At 39.5% G+C, this 21,260-nt stretch overlaps 1 protein-coding gene across 19 annotated transcripts in view; it reads right to left on the bottom strand.

Moving 5' to 3' along the window:
* Window positions 1-21,260, bottom strand: part of KIAA1217 (KIAA1217 ortholog) — a 749,802-nt gene that overhangs the window by 159,666 nt on the left and 568,876 nt on the right. For 4 of the 19 annotated variants that reach the window (XM_074324914.1, XM_074324915.1, XM_019754176.2 and 1 more), the window contains one exon: window positions 2,355-2,435. The exons of the other annotated variants lie outside the window; for them this stretch is intronic. In XM_074324914.1, coding sequence (XP_074181015.1) covers window positions 2,355-2,435 — 81 coding nt within the window. The remainder of the gene's footprint in view (window positions 1-2,354; window positions 2,436-21,260) is intronic. 19 annotated transcript variants of the gene reach the window in all.

The raw sequence follows: 21,260 nt of genomic DNA, 5'->3' as shown, positions 1-21,260 counted from the left end.
TCAACCACAAGGTTGCCAGTTCGATTCCTTGAGTCCCGCAAAGGGGTGGGAAGCGCCCCCTGCAACTAAGATTGAACACGGCACCTTGAGCTGAGCTGCCACGAGGTCCCGAATGGCTGCTGGTTGGAGTGCGTCCTATCAACCACAAGGTTGCCGGTTCGACTCCCGCAAGGGATGGTGGGCTGCGCCCCGGCAACCAGCAACGGCAACTGGACCTGGAGCTGAGCTGCGCCCTCCACAACTAAGACTGAAGGGACAACAACTTGAAGCTGAACAGCAACCTCCACAACTAAGATTGAAACAACAACAACTTGACATGGAAAAAAGTCCTGGAAGTACACACTGTTCCCCAATAAAGTCCTGTAAAAAAAGAAAAAATTCTCCAATACCCCATTATTTGCTGTCAAATTTGTTGTCAAATTTATTTACTGTCAAAAAGTAAGAAGAGTCAGCACTGAGAATTTATTTGCTTGAAGCATAAGAAGATAAATATAGGGAGGGGCACCCCAAACTCTGTGTTTGTTATGATGGAAAATCGCACATCCTAATGTCAGATCTGTGTTCAGACAGTAGAAAAAAGAGTTAATGGCAGCATACAGTTATAGGGAAGAGCTCCCCATGGTATCGTTCTTCTATCTGCATTTCTGTTTAGTGCACAACGTGCATGCAGGGCCACGATAAAGATGTCTCTATTTTGCATGAATATAGAAATGTGAAAATGATTAAGAAGTCATGGAAAATGAGAGGTAACAGGCCCTTCAGAATAGAGATGGTGAAGGTAGGGTATGACGATGATTCTTTGTAGTATGTCTTGCCCCCCTTTTACTTCTATGTCTATCTATTTGGGCAGGCGTTTTCTAATGTGAGCTTGTTACCCTAAAAAAAGATCAAAGAGACTGATTAATAAGAAAGGGAAGGCAAAAAGCTCAGTGTGGTCACTGAAGACTGACTTTGTGGGAAGGAAGTCACTTTTCTTGACAAGCGAGCCTGCTGACACCTTCGTAAGCACAGTGTGTGTCAGGACTCGTGGTACCGAACCAAAGGTTCTGCCCCGTGCATGCTCAGGACACAATCAGAAACAGTCCATGTATGGGAGACACAAAGGATGTGGGTGGCTGTGTGCCAAAGGGTCAGTTGGCACAGGTATCAAATGCCAAGCCAGGCATCCAAGTATTGGAAACTCTGCCCACTTCCTTCTAGTTTTAATATTCTAAGCTGTTCTATTAGGAAATACAGAACATTGAGGATTGTGAGGAAACAAATACAGAGGGTGCCAAAAAAAATGTATACACATTTTCAGAAAGGAAAAAAACTACTGAAGTTGTAATACTCAATATATACCGATAACAAAAGATGAATACAAGTCATGTTTGACTTCTGCAATTACAAGAGGTGGTCAAAGTGGTTACCATCAGCATCCAGACACCTCTGATTATAGCAAACGACTGCTTGAGCAACGTTGACCAAAGTGTCCACTTGTATACATTTTTTGGCACCCCTGGTGTGTTGAAAAAATATGTTGACTCTGGGACTAGAGTGCCTCGAGTCAAATTCAAAACCTGTTACTTACTAGCTTTGTGGCCTTGGGCAAGTTACTTCACTTCTCTGCACCTCAGTTTCCTCATTTGTAAAATGGGGACCATACCACTTATAAAATGGGGACCATGGGGTTGCTGTGAGAAATTAATGCTTATAAAGCACTTAGAACACTGCCTGGCACATAGTAAATTCTACATAAATGTGTCCGTTACTATCATTTTATTATTAGGTTGGTGCAAAAGTAATTGCGGTTTTTGTAATTATTTGTATCCTTTTAAACCGCAACTACTTTTGCACCAACGTAATAAGCTATATATATGTCAGTAACATGATCTGGACCCGGTATCCAACGTATTGGAGCTGAGCAAAGGAAGCGTCAGACAGCTGCGATTGTGAGAATGCTGCTGGTTTCTGTTTTACTTCCACAACAATTCTGCCTCAAGTAAGCTGGCGAGGATGGAGTCTCCTGTTAGAGAACCCTACTTTTCAGATGGCTGTGCCAGGAACTCTGACTTGTTGCTTTACTGCTGATTCCACAATTCAACTTGAGGAAAGCAAATAAAATATTTTGAAGTAAGCATGCAATTAGTGTTCATTTTAATACTAGTTTTCATAATTTTTTTTTTTTAAAATGCATGTGTTTCAGAATGCTGCAAGCATTTAGCTTTGAGAGGTTTAAATCAGGGCTTAGTGCAGACCAGGAAAAGTACAGGTGCTCTGTTTAGTGGCTGATTAGAATGCCACACATAGCTGAGTAAAAAAGCAGGAGGTGAGGTGCGATTCGATGCAGAAAAAAGAAAAGGTAGAGTACTAACTCGCTGAGATGATTCAATTTTCATCAAGTACCTTTGAATGTCAAGTTCTGCCTGAAGAGAGATCAGCATGCACTGCAAAGCCTGTATGTCAGGAGAAAAAGAGAAAGAAAGAAAAAATAGAAAAGAGAAACGGTGAAAACATGAAGAGAAAAAGAACGAGACTAAACGGACCATCTATTTGTTCGTAATGAAAATACAGCAATCACCCCCTCTCTCCCCAAAGAAAGAAAGAATGGTGGCAGTCCCATCCTTAGGCTTTAGAGAGAAATGCTGAAAGCTCACCCTGGCAATGGTTAAAACTCATTGGCAATGAGTTTTCCCTAAAATATCCTGCCACAGGACCATCTAAATTCACCTTGTTATTTGAGAACTGTCACATTGATTGGCCTATTGTCCTGAGGTTGTCCCAAGCCTGCAGGGGAGTTACCAGAGCCAGAATGAAATATCTTACTTAGGCAATGCAGTCTGATGGTGAGCCCTGGCCTGCCAGCTTGATTGGCACTGGCCACTGGGACATTGGCCACTGGGCTGCTGTACAAAGACAGGCCTACAGGTACCGTGATTGCCACACAGGATGACAAGACTTTTTCATGACTAGACCCAATGTGAATACTTACAGGAACAGAAGATCAGAATTAGAATTCAGGGAACGTATCCTGACATCTAACCCTGGTTGACGCTGGAATGTGCCATCAGTTTACCATGTTTACTGTGTCAGCATTTAAATATTTAAATTCTCATTGATCCACTGACTAATTTTTAGACAACTTTATAAAAAAAAAATGAAAAAATGTTTTTGTGTTCTATAGAAGGAAATTTCCCATAATTCTCATGGAAGAATGACTTACTGTTGCATCGAAAAGTCAGCCAACGAGAATTGAAAACAGGGTCTCAAAGAGATATTCGTACATCCACATTCATAGCAGCATTATTCACAACAGCCAGAAAGTGGAAAACAACTCAACTGTCCATCAACAGATGAGTGGATAAGCAAAATGCGGTCTATACTAGAGTACTGTTCAGCCTTTAAAAAATAATCCTTAAAAAGGAATCCTGTGACAAGTTACAACATGGATAAACCTCGAGAACATTATAAGAATTAAAATAGGCAGTCACAAAAAGATAAATACTGCGTGAGCCCACTTACGTGAGGTACCTAGAGTAGTCAGTTTATGGTGGTAGAAAGTAGAACTGTGGTTGCCAGGGCCTGGGAGTAGAGAGGACTGGAGAGGTGTTGCTTAATGCAGTTAAATTTAGCGAAATGAAAAGAGTTCTGGAGATTGGATATACTTATCACCACTAAACTGTACATGTAAAAATGGTTAAGATGATAAAATTTATGTCACCTAGTTTTTTTTACCACAATTAAAAAGAAAAAAAGGAGGAAAAAGTCAGTCAGTGAGGTGACACGGCGTGGCAGCTCACTTCATGTTACTGCACATGCATACAGATATATCCAAAAGGGTGATTAACATATAGAACACCTCTAAACACTCTCATAATTGAATTATACAATATCATTCATACAACCATTTTATATATGTGTGTGTATATGTAGATATATAATGTGTGTGTTTCTGAATGATTTTACATTATTTAGAATTTGGTCTCAAATATATAAGATACAAATATCCACAAGAAAAAGAACATTTGAATAAAAATGGCTACATCCAAAAGCCAAAAATCCAAAAGGCAGGTCTCCAGACAAAAATTGTTCTAAAACATTCTACCCAGAAAGCAGTTAGGGGTTAGAAAGAAAAGAAAAAGAACTTGAAGGGACTTTTAGGAGAAAAGGGGAGTGACACCATTAGAAGAACTATTAGCTAGACTGACATCATAAAAGCCCTTTTCAAGGTGAATATATTCTAGCTAGAAAGGTGAGGGTTGCTATAAGGCCCGCTGATTCTCCTGCCCCAAAGTTTACAGGCTTCATCAACTATGAAAGAAATATTCCAAAGTAGACCACAAATAATAAAGCCCTGTAGGCACAGGATAAATAAAAGTGCAAGATAAAAACAGGATGATGGATTTGAAGATCTGCTGTGGACAGACAAAGGGGAAAAAAAAGAGTACAGAAAAATCAGAGTTTCCATCCTAAGGAGATGGGGAATGAAATGGGCTGAGAGTAGAGAATGCCCCTGCAAAGAGATGGCAGAATGGAGGGAAAGAAGGGGACCAGACCCCTGACCACAAGGCTGCCTGGAGGAGCAGAACCACAACCTCTCCCTCTGCGGCGACTCTCAGTACAGGAACCTGTAACTAGAATACCATACCTGGACAAAGGGGACAAGGGAGGTCATTAAAGCAGTTGTTTTCGGCAAGAATCACCTGAGATGCATGAAAGTAGGGGCAAGAGAAACACATGAGTGATGGTCAAAGCGTTCAAACTTTGGAGCAAACCCCAACTCGGCTGGTTGCATCTTTCCTTGCCTTTGCTGACTGAGGTCAAGGAAATAGAAGCAGGAAGTTTCCCAGCATTGGAACAGGAAGGACCCAGGCAGAGGAGAGGCAGAAAGTGCTTCTCAGAAGATGCAATGGACCCCACAGAGAAAGCTCCAGAACCTGAGGCCATTAGAGCGTTAGCCTTCATAATGACAGATCCATTTTCTCAGGATTACAAAATTAAGCTCACAGAAAACCTTTCCACTTCTCAGCAGGCACTGTCTGCGTGGAAAATATTTTGAGCCCTGTAGGTGTTGAGCTCTAGAGTAAGAAAGCAGAGAAAAAAAACCCAAACCTGGATTTTATTAGGCTCCTCACATACTCCTGTTAAATCAAGTGTGTAGAACTTAGAAGCCTGATTTATGGATTTGACTATAAAATAGAAAATTGTTCCTAAAAAATAAGTGGGTGGGAAAGGGGCTGAGTGTCTTCGAATCACTCTAGAGAATTATAATGATAATCAAGTACTTTATCAACATAACAAGGTTACATTAAGATTAAAGGAAAAATGCAAGACTCACCGCCTCAAGGAAACAGCTGGAGTGTCAAAAATCATAATTCCATAAAAATTAAACAGAAGGACACTTTGATTATTTCAAAGACGCTTAATAAATCCAATGGCTATCACAAGCAGAAAAAGGCAAAGAGAAACTGCAGATGCTGTTGTTGTAGTGAAAGGTACTTAAGATCTTTTGAAAAGCTAAGTATGAAAGGAAAAGAGAGGGGCTCACAAGTTCCTTTAAGAAGAATAGAGACAATGTTGATGAGCCCGAGCAGAGCTGATCAGACACAGCAAATGTGGGGTAAATGCCTAATGCAGAGATGTGACAGAGAGAACCAAAAATGATCAACAGACATACACTGAATCATGAGTGATACTTATTTTTTTTTCATTTGCTATGCCTATTCCTGAGTTGTCTATAAGATAATTATAAAATAATAGAAAAGAGGGTATCAGTAAAGGTGGCAAAAGCGAAATGTAGGTCTCTGGTGATCAACAATGAGAGACAAACTGTAAGGAATGTTGGAGACTGCTAAAATTTAAAAACTCAAAAAGTTCTGGGTTTTTTCCAGAAACTGAAGATTTCCTGACATCACTTTACCTCTAGCCACCCTTTGACTATTTGGGAGCAATTTAACCAGCTTGAAGGTTAGCTGTGGTTAATGAAAATAAATTCGTGAAAAAATTACATGATCTGGTGAAATGGTGTGTCTATACTAGGAGTCCCCTAGAATTTGTAATTACTCGTATACAGTAATCATTGAGTTGTCCACCATATCTTCTTTTAATATAAAAACTAATTGACAGAGCCTTAACTTAGATTTTTATTCATGTTTATAAATGTATGGAAGCTTATCTCTTTTTCCATCTCTCTTACTGTCCACATCCTTGTTCTATATCTCACCAATGGAGAGTTATCAATATTAGTTTCCACTTAGTTCAAGATTCAAGGAATGCAAAGTGCATTTTTTAATCAAATTTCTGAAAGCCTACCTTGTCCCAGGTTTTGAAGTAACATAACAGCTATTTAATTTCTTTAAGCCTAACTTTCCTTATCTGTAAAGTGAGGACAACAATAGTATTTACTTGACAAGGTTGTTGTGGGGATTAAATGAGGCTGAGGCACATGAAAACAGCGCACAGTTCCTGGCACAGATTAAGAATGCAAATGTTAGGAACTTGAATCTTTAAAAAATATACTGCATTCTCAAAAACATGCTTTGCTTTAACAAAAAACTAAACAATAAATATAAAATGCCTTAAAATGTTGCAAACGCTTTTGATTCAGAATTCTACTTCTAGCAATTAATTTTAAGAAAAATAATCTATGGGGCAAAAGGTGAAGGGATTAGAAAGTACAAATTGTTAATCATAATATAGTCATAGAGCTATGAAATACAGTATGGGGAATATAATCAATAATGTTGTAAAAGATGATGTAGGGTGCCAGATGGGCACTGGACTTTTCAGGGGGATCACGTCATAGACTGTGTAGATGCCTGACCAATGCACTGTACACCTGAAGCTGAAGTAGAATAATATTGAATGTCAACTATAGTTAAATATATATATATAGCCAAAAAAAGTATACACATTTTAAGAAAGGAAAAAACTGTATTAAAATTGTAATACAATGGACGACGCTAGCATTCATTTGATTAACGCCATCTTTTGTGCGAATGTCACACTACACATTGCTACAGTAATTCAATTCAATTTTGAAAAATAATATGTAGGTAACATCTCTTAAAACGTGTACATTTTTGGCACCCCCAGTATGTATATGTGTGTGTGTATATATACATAGATACGTACATACATATATATATATATATATATGTAGTCACAGGATGTAAAGTACAGCATGGGGAATATAGTCAATGGAATTGTAACAGTTATATATGATGTCAGAGGAGTAGTAGATTGGGGTGGGGCTTATCACCTGGTGAGGGGTATAAATGTCTATTACATTGCTTTGTACACCTGAAACTAATTTTAAAAAAATAATAATCTACAATAATCCACAAGGATGCACACAATAGAACCAACCAAAGTAAACAACCACTAACAATAATGAAGGAGCCAACTCTGCAACAAAACAGAATGAAACTCACACATATAATTAAGTGGAAAAAAATCATGTTATGAAAAACAACATGTATTAGGTTTTTTTCAGTCTATATGTCTATTAGAAAATCGAAGGATATACACCAAAATGTTAATCAATGTGGGTTGTGAGATCATAAGTGATTCTTTTACTCCTTATGTGTTTTTTCTAACATTTCTAGAATGTACATGTTCTACTTTGGTTATAAAAAAGTAAGAAATTATTTTTAAAAGTCACTGGGGTTTGGCATCTAATTATTTGTGCTTGTTTTTCCTGAATATGCTATAAATAGCTACAGATAAATTTAAAATAAAAGGAGAAAACAGGATTGTATCCATCTGAGAGCCTTACAAATGGGAAGAACAATAAGATCATATCTACATTCATAGCCTCTTCATACTTGTAATTTTGCCATCATTTTTTCTAGCATTGATTATGCATCAGTTCCACCACCAGGGGGCACCTTGAATTTACCAAATGCAACAATACAGTCTAGCAGGATGGAAAAAAACACCTGAAATCCGAAATTTAAGAAACAAGACACTCCACATTAATTGTTCTGAATCAATCTTCTTCCTCTTCAATATTCCTCACAGGGTGCTTTGCACAAACTTACTTGGGTGTACGTCACTTGGCTGTTTGTGAAAACTGCACTGTTTGTGTAGTTAACACAAGTGATAGAAGGAAGAGAGTTGATTTCTGTATGTCTACCAGATTTAGTAAAGTTACCATTAAAGAAACAAAAATTAGTACTCCTTGTGATGCAAAACTAAAGAACACAACAAAAACAAATATTGGGAAAAGGAGTCTTAGAAGTAATTCTATCCTAGACACACAGTTCTATCTGTAACTGGGGGACCAAAGGAATTTCAGGTTATTAGAGGTTAAAAAAAAAAAAAAAAAAATTCTCAATTGAGAAACCCAATTGTATTATAACTCCTTTCCTTAAAATTTTTCAAAATATTAAAAATAGAATAAAATTAGGTAGCCTTTTGAGACTTTGTAAGCCATTCTAAGATTTATAATTGATACAGCAATAATTTTAAAATATAGGATAAAGCCTGGGAAACTCTCTAGGGATAAACAAAAAAGGCTGCAACATCTAACAAAAGGAGTTCAGGGCAGAAATCTGAATAACTCCTAATTTCCTACAAATCCTAAGTAATCCTGTAGTGAACTTAGGATGGTGACTGGGGGTATAACTTTTGGAAAGAGACAGAACTCGGCTTGAGCCCCAATTTCAACACATCTGTGAGAGCTTGAGCACATTGCCTTGGAAAAAATCCTGCCTTGGTCGTGTTTCATGTGCAGTTTCCTTATCAATAATATTATAAAAATAGTAATCATATTGTTTCTATTACAATTTGTTGTATAAAATGGGATAACTTACAAAATATGCTAAAACCAGTATCTAGCATAAAACAATGCAGTGTGTTGCTTAATAAGAGGCCAGCAAACGTTAGGACTGCCACACCTCCTGTGCCAGTTTGTGGCCAAGGGGAGTATCTGAAACTCTCCGTGCTTGCGTTCTCCTGAATCAAATGGAGGTAAGGAGACATATTTAAAAAAACAAAAAGCAAATATACTTTGTCTACTTATGCATACAACAGAGTGCTGGCTTTCACAGCAGTGGGGTTGCTGGGTTACACAGTTATTTCTAACACGTTACTATTGTCTGCAAAAGACAGACTGCAAAACCTGCAATACGGAGGGTGGACATTCAGCCAGTTCTCCCCATAGCCACACCGCTGTCTATGGCCACTGGGCCATAACAGTGGACAGTCTCACCACAGCAGCTGTTAAACATTGTAATATTAACCCTGGTTGTTCATCTTCAGTTCTGTTTTTCAATATCTACCCTTCTTATCTTATAGTAAGTATGAGATTGAAATGATGCAAGATCTATGAGAGATTTGAAAAAGTTAGTTCCATGCAAATAACAAGGCAGCATTAAGATAAACAAATGCACTGTCTAACTAGTTAGTTAGATAGCCATTTATATAAGACGACTGATGTCTCACTAACAGATCTCAAAGGTCTTTCATGAACCTCCACATTCTCACTTAACAAAGCAGGAAACTAATGAGCTGACTTGAAAATGTCTCTGCTCGGTGTTTATGGTGCCTGGGAAGAGTTACCTCAGGTCATCTCCAAAAGGGTGGCAGATATTCTCAGAACTGCCCCAGTCAGGCGTAGCCTATAGACATCAGGATGACCAGTTCCTTGAGGACTCTGCTTATTATTCCTCCATAGCACTTAACACCACCCGACACACTAGATATTTTGCTTATTTGCTTGTTTCTTGTCTCTGCCACCCCAAATGTGAGCACCAGGAATGCAGGGATGTCTTCAGTGCTCAGATTTCACTTCTAGAATGAATGAAAGGCTGAAGGTGGGGTTGGTTTGGGGGGAGCCTTGGCTTTGGCAGCCTGCTTGATTTGAGGAATTATCTCTTGATCATCAGCTACATGTTGGGTCTAAGTTCAGACGTGTGCCCCGGGCGGCCCGTAGCTCACATCCATCAGCCTCCTCCCCAGCCAACCTGCCGACTCCCCTCCGGCCACCACTCTGCTCCACGCAGAGCCTTAAAATCTATCACCCTGGCTCCCCTGGGTTTTAGTGCTTCTTGGCTGCTCTCACGCCTTCTTGAAAGGAGAACAATCTCCATCTGATATGGAATTTCTTTTTGGCAGGGTTTCTCTCAATTTTCACCAAAATCTTCCCCTGGAACACGAAACAAAATACTCGAAACCCCTCAAGAAAAAATGAGCTTCCAAAATCCAGGTTTCTATTTCTTCCTCATCATTACAAAGGCTTTGTAATATATTCCGACCTTGCTCCAATAGCTGCCTGTGGGTAAGCTGCGGCAGGGGAATTATGCTTCTGCTGGGACGGGAGGTGCCAATTAACACTTTCCTCTCCATGATCTGACCAGACATGGCTTTAAGAAATAGCCTTCTTGCACGTGAGACCTGACTAAAGGTAAAAAATTTAGGAGAGAGGGGATAATTGCATTTTAGTAGGAAGGAAAAGTAGGTAAAGAAATGGGGTCATTTACTGAAACCAGTCAGCCCTAGCTTTGGGTTGTGCCAGACACATACTGCCTCCTAACTGAGGTCACACCATAGAGCTCCCATCACCAAGTCCTTACTGAGAAAGGTTTAGCATGTAGGGTCAGAGCTCCACGGGCTCCCTCTCCAAAGCTCCAAGTGCAGGTGGGAAGAATCTGAAGTCAGAGAGACCTGGGTACAAGACCCTGGTTCAGCGCTCATGAGATCTTTTACTGTGAATAAAGCACTTAACCTGACAGTAGGCTTTGTATTGGGCCCATTAAACCTCTTTCCACACTCACTTCCTACATCTGCAAAATGGCAACCATCATACTGCCCCTTTCACAAGATCACCAAGAAGCACAAATGAGGCAAATCAGACAAAAGCACTGTAAACAGCAGTGTTATTAGCACGGAAAAGGAGCTTGGGGCATGCACCACACAAAACGGTTCCTACGTAAAACGTGTTGTTGCTAAAGGATGAAATCTGGCCATGTCCACCCCAGCCCACTCAGCTGCAGGGATTGAAGACCTTCAACACACGGCCTCAGTTCATGAGCAAATGAAAACCATGATGGCAGATGTTAGCCTCCCCATTGCCCAGCTGGGAGCCTGGGCCGGGAGACTTGCTGTCCTAAGACCCTGAGGCTACTTGCCCATGGAGCTGCAACCTCCCCTGGTCCTTCAAGCTAATTTCTGGTTCTCTGCTGCCTGGGTGTGCTGAGCCCCTGGAATGGGCTCCGCTACCCCACCTGGCCTAACCATCCCACATCACCTGAGAACTCAAGTTTGGGTGCTGGTCTCATTTTCCAGCTTCTGGCCTATTCATCTATACTTTTGGGGCTAAAAATTATTGTGAGAGCTGACAAACTTTATTGGGAGAAAAATGCCGTCTTATATAAATACTATCTTTGACATTCCCATTTTATTGCTAATAGCAATCAAATAAGAGAGTGATGTCATTTCTTAAATTCAAAGATGGGTCGATGTTATTTATACAGACAAGGAACTTGGGACATCATCAATGGCTGGTTTGTGTGATCAAACATCATTATAATAAGCATAATTGGGGTGCTAATTACAAATTAGTATCTTTTAACATTGTGATTAAGGAAAATAATCTCTGGAGGAGTAAAAAGTAAAAAAAAAAAGAGAGAGAGAGCTGTATCTCTCTAGCATGTTTTCGAAGTTACTGGAGTAGAGTTCATACATTCCCCTAACTGGGTGAATACTATTAGTTGTCAGTTTTAATATCCAGTGAAATATTTTTTACATGAAATAAGTAAAGATTTCAATCTTCTGGAATCAGAAGTTTGGATTCTAGTAGTTCTTGAAGAAGCTTAAGATGCATCCCTCTAATTACAACAAATTAAAACCAAATGTATGCATATGAGGTCCGACAATTAAGTTCATGAACTTGTTGCAACGATGTTGCTAACCTTTTTTAATATCAGAGGGATTATTCATTATGAATTTGTACCAAGTGGACAAACGTTAACCAAGTTTACTATTGGGAAGTGCTGAAAAGGCTGCATGAAAAAAGATGAAAATGACCTGAACATTTTCACCAACAATGCATGGCTCTTGCATCACGACAATGCACCAGCTCACACAGCACTGTCTGTGAGGGAGTTTTTAGCCAGTAAACAAATAACTGTATTGGAACACCCTCCCTACTCACCTGATCTGGCCCCCAATGACTTCTTTCTTTACCCGAAGATAAAGGAAATATTGAAAGGAAGACATTTTGATGACATTCAGGACATCAAGGGTAATATGACAACAGCTCTGATGGCCATTCCAGAAAGAGTTCCAGAATTGCTTTGGAGGGTGAACTAGGCCCTGGCATCAGTGCATAGCTTCCCAAGGGGAGTACTTCAAAGGTGACCACAGTGATATTCAGCAGTGAGGTATGTAGCACTTTTTCTAGGATGAGTTCGGGAAAGTAATTGCCAGACCTCATATAGCAATTCAATTCTGAACAGACTTTGTTAATTGCTTGGAAATAGCAGGAGCAAAAATTTGAAATCAGTCTCTGAGAACACAAATAGCCTCTGGCCCTTCACTGAGAAGCTGAGAGAGAAAGATCAAGAGAGAGAAAATAGCCCCTTAGCAAATTAAAAGTCCTATCGCTCCATTTATCATCATCAATATGGAACTTTGGGAGCTGGGGTGCAAACACAGTTCACAAATGATCATTAGGGTGCTGGTGCCATTAAAAGGATTTCAAACACACATTTAAGAAGAATTAGCAACTGCCCTTCCCAGAGAAGTGCATAAAAATATTGAGAACTTCCTTGCCACATCTTCACAGAAATAAGTTGAAAACATCTGACGGAACAAATCTAATGAGGAATATGCTTGAGAGAGAAAGAAAAACAAATTGCTACTGACAAACAAAATACAGTGCTATTGTAAAGGGTTTTTTTTGTTGTTGTTGTTTTTCCATAAATAGACTTCAAATGGGTGTCAGAGTGACACTTATTTCTCGGGCATTTCCATCTGGTTGACCTGCCTCCTGTCCCTTAGAACATAGGGCAGAGGCCATACTGGAATGTTAACACCATGGGGTAAAATGGCTTTCTCCCTCCTCTGAAGGAGGTCTGGGTCAGCAGCTTTGGAGTGGAGTGAAAGACAGGGGACTGCAGTCAGGGAGCAAAGAGGAAACCACAACACTGAGACACGACCTCCTTTTGGTCTGAACACATCCTGCACGGAATCTCTCTCTCCATTTCCACCTGGAAGAGCAAGGGGGCTGCTGTGGGTCTGGGGCTGATGTGTAGGCATATGGGGTCTTTGTGATACCCAGGGAAGCCTCAACACCATTCACCCTCCAGCATTCCCTATAAGAATCCCACAAGAAATTGGCCAGGCGCCACCCCACCCCCTGACCCCCAAATCCCTGCAAAGCCACATTCCCTCCTTTGGTGTGTACCCTCAGGCATGATGGTTTGGACGAAGTTGAAAAGGTCACTCCGAGTTTTCAAATTATTTGCTCCATGGTATTTCAACTGTTAGCTAGAGATGTCTGATATGGAATCTCCCCCTTTTTGATCCCCTGGCCTGTCTCATAATTTACCAAGTACCATGACGACCTTCTACTTCCTGCACAAAGCTAATAAATCCACTTGCATATCATCAACTAAAACACAGCAAAAGTTCCTTTGCCTCTGGGAACAGTAACTCACTCTTTGCAGGCCAGATTGCCAAGCAAGAATAACCTTGACTCTCCATCTACTCCTAGTTTGACACCGACCTCCTTAATGTAGTGCTGATTTTGAGGTGTAACTGAAGAGCTTTACAATCCAGAGTGGAGGACAGCTGAAACAGATAGAGCACCTGATTGGTTGGCATTAAAAAATATACATATTTTTTCAGTGGCATGGCGGTGCTCTGGCAACCATACTCTACAATGGGCAGATCAGCGCCTGTTTGTGAGAAGGATAAAGCACTGCTTTTGTTTTTTAAGTTTACACATAAAGTATACACACATACCTTGTAATTAATTGCACATAAGTGCAAAACTCTTATGTGGCCCATGATTGTTCCATGTGTAACCCTGGAATGAAGGTAGCCTTTCTAAGGGCTCAATTTCTCTTTAAAGGATTATCTCAGTGAGTCACCCCTCCTCCCCATTCATAACACATTTCTTAGGTCAGTGGGAAGGACTAATGGTGAAGGCATAAAGCAATGGCGAGCTCTGCTGTGAATTCGTCTACTGACCTCTTTCCCCCTCTAGGGGAGCAGACCGTGGGGTAGAGGGGGAGGCAGGCTTACACTGGGTGTACAGAGTGGCCATGCCGATGGCCGGCACTTGCCACCCAGGGATGAGGAAAAACAGACCAGCTGGGCAAGCGATCTGTCCCGAGTGTGTCCAAGAGGCCTACTACTGGCCCTGAGGTGTCTTATTCCCCTAGGCTGGAGAACACAGTCCTTCCCCATCGTGTTACCAGCCACCAGCATGCGTAGACTCTTGTCTTATCCATGAACCACAGGGTAGGATGAGGCCGTGAGCGGGCAGGGTAGTAGCTTGTGGATGGGTTGTGGGGGGTGGAGGGTGACTGCCTGGGATCTAAGAAACCGTCTTACTCCAGGAACACCTCACCAACCTGCCAGCTGAACCCTGCAAATCCATAGCTCCTTGGTGAGCCAAGCAGGGTCTCTGGATGCCATTTTTAAAAGTGCAGGCACCACTGGGAGAGGTACAACAGCAGATAGTTATCAGACAGTTCGACTTAGTATCAGTAAGTTTAGCAGAGCTTTTCTTAAGAGGAGATTTGATGAGATGCAGGAAAAGGGGTACAGAAATGAAATAGCTGTAGTAAAGGCAGCTATTCCTTACTTCATTGTTTTTCACAAGTTCTGCCTAGACACGAGCTGGGGGAAAAATCCTATATTCTCACAGGCTCTCCAGCTCCCCTTCTACATTTTTCAATGAACAACAGATTCAGACTGTGGTTGAGACTTTGTTAGTGTCTCTCTCTCCTGCCCACCACGAGGAGGCACAACTACACCCAGCAACACTGTTGAATGACCAAATGAAGACGTGAATGAATGCTGATCTTGGATTGTGCCCGGAAGGGCATGGTGATAGAGACTGGCAGCAGCTCCAGAAAAGAATGAAGCCCAGGGCAGGGAAGAAAATAAAGCCTCCTCTTAGAGGGGAAGGAAGGAAGCCAAATAGAAAAATCTGAAGAGTTAGATTCAAAAAATCTATTTACAAGCCACTTATTCACTCTTCCAGCAAGTAACAGTTGAAATACATAGCCCATTATGTATGATCAACCATAATAATCACGTATGTACTGTCAGCTAGCTCCAATGAAGGCAGGTGGACAGGATTTGGGCACAATCTGTTTTATGAAGTTTTTATGGTTCTGTCACTTACTCTCATGCTAACTAGAATAAAACTGACACTAACACAGTAGAGAGGAAATACATATCCTATTTCAAGGTCAACTACTAATGGGTAAAAAGACTTTACTGTGTTCCTCCAGAGATGTCAAATATTAAATAGTGGAAGCAGAGTTTCTTTGATTCTTCTCTGAAGGAGTTTTTCTTAATCACTGTTGTATTATGGCGTGGGTAGTCTGAACTGATAATGAAAACACCCTAAAAAATATGTAGTCAATACAAAAACCTTTTAAAAATACAAACAGGCAAGACAGGTTTATCTACAATCACCTGAGAACTAAAACACAATAAAAAAAACTGTTACATACACTAGAAATCACACTAAATAACTTTTCCTTGGTTAGTTCACAGTCAAAATCAGACTGCTTCCCTTCCCCTGAATTTCAAAGACTATCCCACGGCTGCTACTGGAATTACATGCTATGGACGAATATTATCCTTCAGGATTGATGTCATCATTGTTTAGGAGTCAGGTCACAGTTTTAAAACCAGGAAGCATCTGCAGCATATAAAATTACTTTCAACTTCTGAAGCTTCTGGGCCTAAAGCCAAAAGGTAATGAGTTACCTCAAAAATACTCTCTTTCTTTAAAAAAATTATTTGGGGGGTAGTGGGTTAAACAAAAGCACATTATATCACCTTACCCAGAGTTGAAGAGTAACCACTACTATCATGCCTTCTTTTAATCTCATTTTCTGTTACCTGTCTTTTCCTACAGGACCAGAATTCTTTTCATGCCCCAATCTACCTCTTTGCAGCATCATTTACCCAAAGGTCTGCTCTTCAGCTCTGGGCTAAAGGCATTCCGAGTACACACGCTTTTCATTATTGCTTAAATTTCTTTTCTGCTGACCATGATTGCACATCAACTTGCCAACAATTTCTACTCAGGAGAGAGATTCAATTCTTTTTAAGAAAAAAATCATTGGGTACTTTATTTCTCCATGAAGCTCTCAGAATACAAAGAAGTTCAATGCATCCAGCAGGTGACTCATTTTCCTTAATGGCTTTCAGATAGATATTGGCATGCATATCCCAGCATTTATAATTCCACCATCCAAAGTAGAGAAGATACGATGAGGTTATACATTATCTGAGGTTATATGTAAGATTATATGAGAGGGCGCCATATGAGAATGACTGGTAGAATAAACTGGCCAGGAGCAGGCGGCATAGGCTTGGAATCACTGTCCTAGATATACTGTCTACTAAATAACTTAGCTTGACTGAGCCTCGGTCTTCTTGTCTGTTAAATGGGAATACAATCATGTAACTGATCCAGAGTTTCAGTGAGGAGTAAGTGAAATAACTTCCATGCCTGGCACATGGTCCATACTCAACAGACACTTTCCCTGTGCTCATTCTCCAATCGCTCTTCAAAAAACCCATTAGAATCCACACAGATGTTAGAGGATTGTCAGGTGTGTGGGGGGGTGGAGGGTGGGGGGTGTTGTTTTCTGTAGCATACACTGGCTGTGAACTACAGAAAACAGTGCACAGCCAGTGTGTATTGTTTTTCCTTCATGTGACCAAGGTTACATGCTCTTCACAAAATCACTGAGTTAATATGCATCCACTGACAGTCAATCAACCTCCTCTAAAAAACGTCAGATACCAGTTCATTTTGCATGCTTAGGTCTACACTGTGAGACCAGTAACTGGATCAGAGCAGTATCTACTCTTTACTGGGGTCTCATATTTCTCCCCAAAATCATTGCTTTTCACTGAACTAATTGCTCAGGGAGGGAATGGGTATGAGAATTTAGCCTGCTTATTCTTGAGCTACTCTGAACTTAGATTTTTCTGGTTTCCATGACCTACAAGATCCTACGAGACGTGCAAGAGAGTAGCTTTCCTGATATGTATGTAACATTTCTTCATTTCCTCCAAGACCTCAGGAATTTCTAATTTAAAAAAAAAAAATTTAATAACTTTCATTTATCTTTAGGTAACTTTTACCAAAAACACAAAATAATGTTTAAATGATTTATTATACCATAAATACAGAGTAAAAAGGAAAGAAATATCTGCTGTAAGCATACACTCAGGCCCAAAAATGTGTCCATTTGCTATACTATGCTAGATACACTATTCTAAAGCCACTTATCCACTACACACTTCTATTTATGTATATCAGGTTACAGAGCAGGTATGTTCACCAAAAGATGCACATAAGTCAAATTTTAATAGAAACATATTTTTTTTATTTCTTAATTGGTTAAATATTAGAATTACACGAATGCTTTTATTTTCATTTATAATTTATCGTCAATTAATTTTTTACCATTTAATGTACAGCTGTAAAATAAGTTGTTTCTATTACGTGAATATTGAAATCAACTAGAGTAACTTCTATTTTAGAAGTAAATTTATTGGTAATCCTTTTAGGGTAAGGATAATCATACCCTAAGCTCATTGGGTCAGTAATTACCTTTTTGTTATAATGCAGTTTTCTTAAGGTGAGACATTCTATGCAAATTGCATATGCATAGAGATATTATCTTGTTTATTCACGTCAAAGCTGAAAGCATTAATTCACAAAACTAACATGGAATTTGTTGAATTTTTTTAATGCAAGTGTGTGTGCTTTGTTTTTGTTTTTTAATCAGTATTCTCTCTTTTATCCTACTCCATAGCTTTTTCATTCTCCCTCCACCCATGCCAATAGAGTAATTCCCAGCTATGAAAACAAAATGTTTTAAAAACAAAATTTGTAATATAAAGCCTTATGTCTTGTTTCATGGCATAACCCCAGTCATTAATCTACTACTCACCCAGTGCCAAGAGTGGTCAAATCTGGCATGCATGTAAAAAATAAATGGACCCAGTTTCCATTTCTTTCTTCCTCTGAGAAATGTCAGGAAAGTGTTGAGTAAGGGAAGTACTCCAGGGTAAGAGGAAGTAAAATAATCTAAATGTCTCCCCTTAGGCCCACTTTTCAGACCTCGGAGTGTTTATCTAGTGGAGTCTTTGAGAGTCTGGTGAGAAAGATCACGTACAATGTCTTTGAGGAAATAAACCCACATCTCAAGCTCAGGGGTTTGAACATGTTCATACCTTTCCGGATGCTAGGTAGAGGGAAATCAATTCAAGAAAGCAAATATCTCTCATCAAGTGGCTGCTACCTTTGTCCTTTAGCTTCTGTCATGGATCCTGTTGCTGCTGATCTTGAACTAGGGGAGATTTGAGGTTTCAAGACTAGTGATCAATGGCTGTAACTTATTTTTAAGCAACCATTTGGACTGCTAACGCGTGCCTTAACACTCACTGAGCCAACTCACAGTTTCTGACAACATGAAAAACTAACCAGGAAGTACATTCAGATTCTAAAACTATTTTGTTAAGATCTATTCACATGGTTAATGTAGCATGTGTATATTTTATTGATTAAAAGTGCACAAAACCCAAATGTCCATTGACAGATAAATGGACACAAAAAATGTGGTATGTATACACACACACACACACACACACACACACACACACACACACAATGAAATATTATTTAACCTTCAAAAGAAAAGAAATTCTGACACATACTACAACATGGAGGAACCTAAGGACATTATGCTGAGTGAAATAATAAGCCAGTCACAAAAAGGCAGATATCATATGATTCCACTTATGTGACACACTTGAATAGTCAATTAATAGAGACAGAAAGTAGAATGATGGTTGCCAGTACTGGGGGAAGGGGAATTGGGGAGCTGTTGTTTAATGGGGATAGAATTTCAGTTTGAAAGATGAAAAAGTTCTGGAAATTAGTTGTATAGCAGTGTAAATATACTTAGCCCTATTGAATTGTACACGTAAAAATGGTTAAGATGATAAAATGTTCTGTTATGCGCATTTTACTACAGTTAAAAAAATAAAATAAAATACTGTTGACAGTCAAAATAGATAAATGCAATAAGAGAGGGGAGAAAAGTGAACAAGAAAGAACTCCTAGTCTGGGTTCTCTACAAAGTATCTAAATATATAAGGAAGGCTTAAATGGCAAATTATTCTCCGTATATCATTTGTGATGTGGGGGCAAGTCCTTGCTTGTGTATTTAGTCAAAGCTAAGTCTTATTTTAATTGCTTTCTCCAGAGGGGAATGGGTCTGGATTCAATCAAGTTTCAATGAAGATTTCAGCCATATTTCATTTCGCCTAATGGTCCCTTTGGTATTTTCCCAATCTTTTGATTCCTTGAGAATTTAACCATGCTCTTACCTCAAACGCTGGACTAGATACGGATGCCCTTTGGATAGGCTCCCTGAGGTAGACTGCAGTTAGTTTACGCTACCCTTCTTATTTGGGGAGAGTGCTATGTGTAGACAGATACTGCAGTATTCATACCATGTGGACAGCTCCACACTGAATGCTCAGGGGAACTCGAACCAAGCACTACACCTGTCCCTGAAGTGCCCTGTGCCAGAGCTTTTCACAGCCCCTTCTTATATATTCAAAGAAGACACAGTTCATGAAATCACTATGCTTGCTGTCTCAAGTTAGTTGGACTGCAAAAAGCTTTTTCATTTTTGAAGACAATAGATTATACATATATTTTTGCACACATCCATATTGCTTCTCTGACTGGGGTCTGGGACTAATGAGCACCTATGTTTCTTCAATTAAAAAGAAGCAATCAAACTGCCCATTCAGCTTAAGATGGATCTACCGCCTGGAAAGTTGATATTCAATTCTCTGAGACAGTCTGCAAAGTTGATACTGTTATTAACTATAGGGACTCATTGAAAGCACAGTCTGTTTTAACTCAAAATACGATCCAAGACAATCCTACCATTAAATATATGGAAGACAGATAGAAAGAAATCTCTTTTTTTTTTCTCCACATAAATAGTAAGGTCTCTCTTTTGAACTGTAACATGTACAAATAAGGAGATTTTGAAGCAGAGACTGTTCTCTGACCATGTTTAAGCACAGATCTGTGTAAAATGAAAAGTTACGTTCCTATTATAAAAAAATAATAGCTATGTCTTTTAGAAAACACTTAATTAGAATGGGGGGGGAGATCCTTTCACTATTCACATTATTAACTAAAGGAAGACTTTAGGTTTTCACATTCCCCACAATAAGATCAAAACTGACTCTTGGAATCTACCCCAAAACCTCAATTTCCTGCTCTGCAAGAAGATTTACCTCAGAGAATGAATAGGTCCCAACTGCTGCCAAAGCAAAGGCCTTTATATGAAATCAATCAAATCAGGGCAACCCATAACTCTATTTGATGTGCCACATAGTAAAAGATGCAACACAAGAAATACTAATACTTTTCTGGCTCATCTACAAATGGGTGTGTGAATACACACAGTACAGGCATACCTCATTTCACTGCACTTTACTTTATTGCACTGTGGTGTTGTTTTTTTTTAACAAATGGAAGGTTTATGGCAATCCTGCATGGAGCAAGTCTACTGGCGCCATTTTTCCAACAGCATTTGCTCACTTTCTGTGTCACATTTAAGTAATTCTTGCAATATTTCAAACGTTTTCATTATTACTATACTGTGTGTGTTTTGATTGCTCCATCAACCAGGTTCCCTCTCTCTCCCTCTTCTAGTCCTCCCTATTCCCTGAGATACAACAATATTAAAATTAGGCCAATTAATAAGTCTACAATAGCCTCTAACTGTCCAAGTGAAAGCAAGAGTCACATGTCTCTCATTTTTAATCAAAAGTTAGAAATGATTAAGCTTGGTAAGGGAGCATATTGAACGGACAGAAGCCAAAAAACTAGGCCTTTTGAGCCAAACAGTTAGCCAGGTTGTGATGCAAAGGAAAAGTTTTTGAAGGAAAGTAAAAGTGCTACTCCAGTGAACACACAAATGATAAGAAAATGAAACAGCCTTATTGCTGATATGGAGAAAGTTTTAGTGGTCTGGATA

This window comes from Rhinolophus sinicus, linkage group LG02 (genome assembly GCF_036562045.2).
Source record: "Rhinolophus sinicus isolate RSC01 linkage group LG02, ASM3656204v1, whole genome shotgun sequence".
NCBI lineage: Eukaryota > Metazoa > Chordata > Mammalia > Chiroptera > Rhinolophidae > Rhinolophus > Rhinolophus sinicus.
This window is presented reverse-complemented; position numbering and strand designations above follow the sequence as displayed.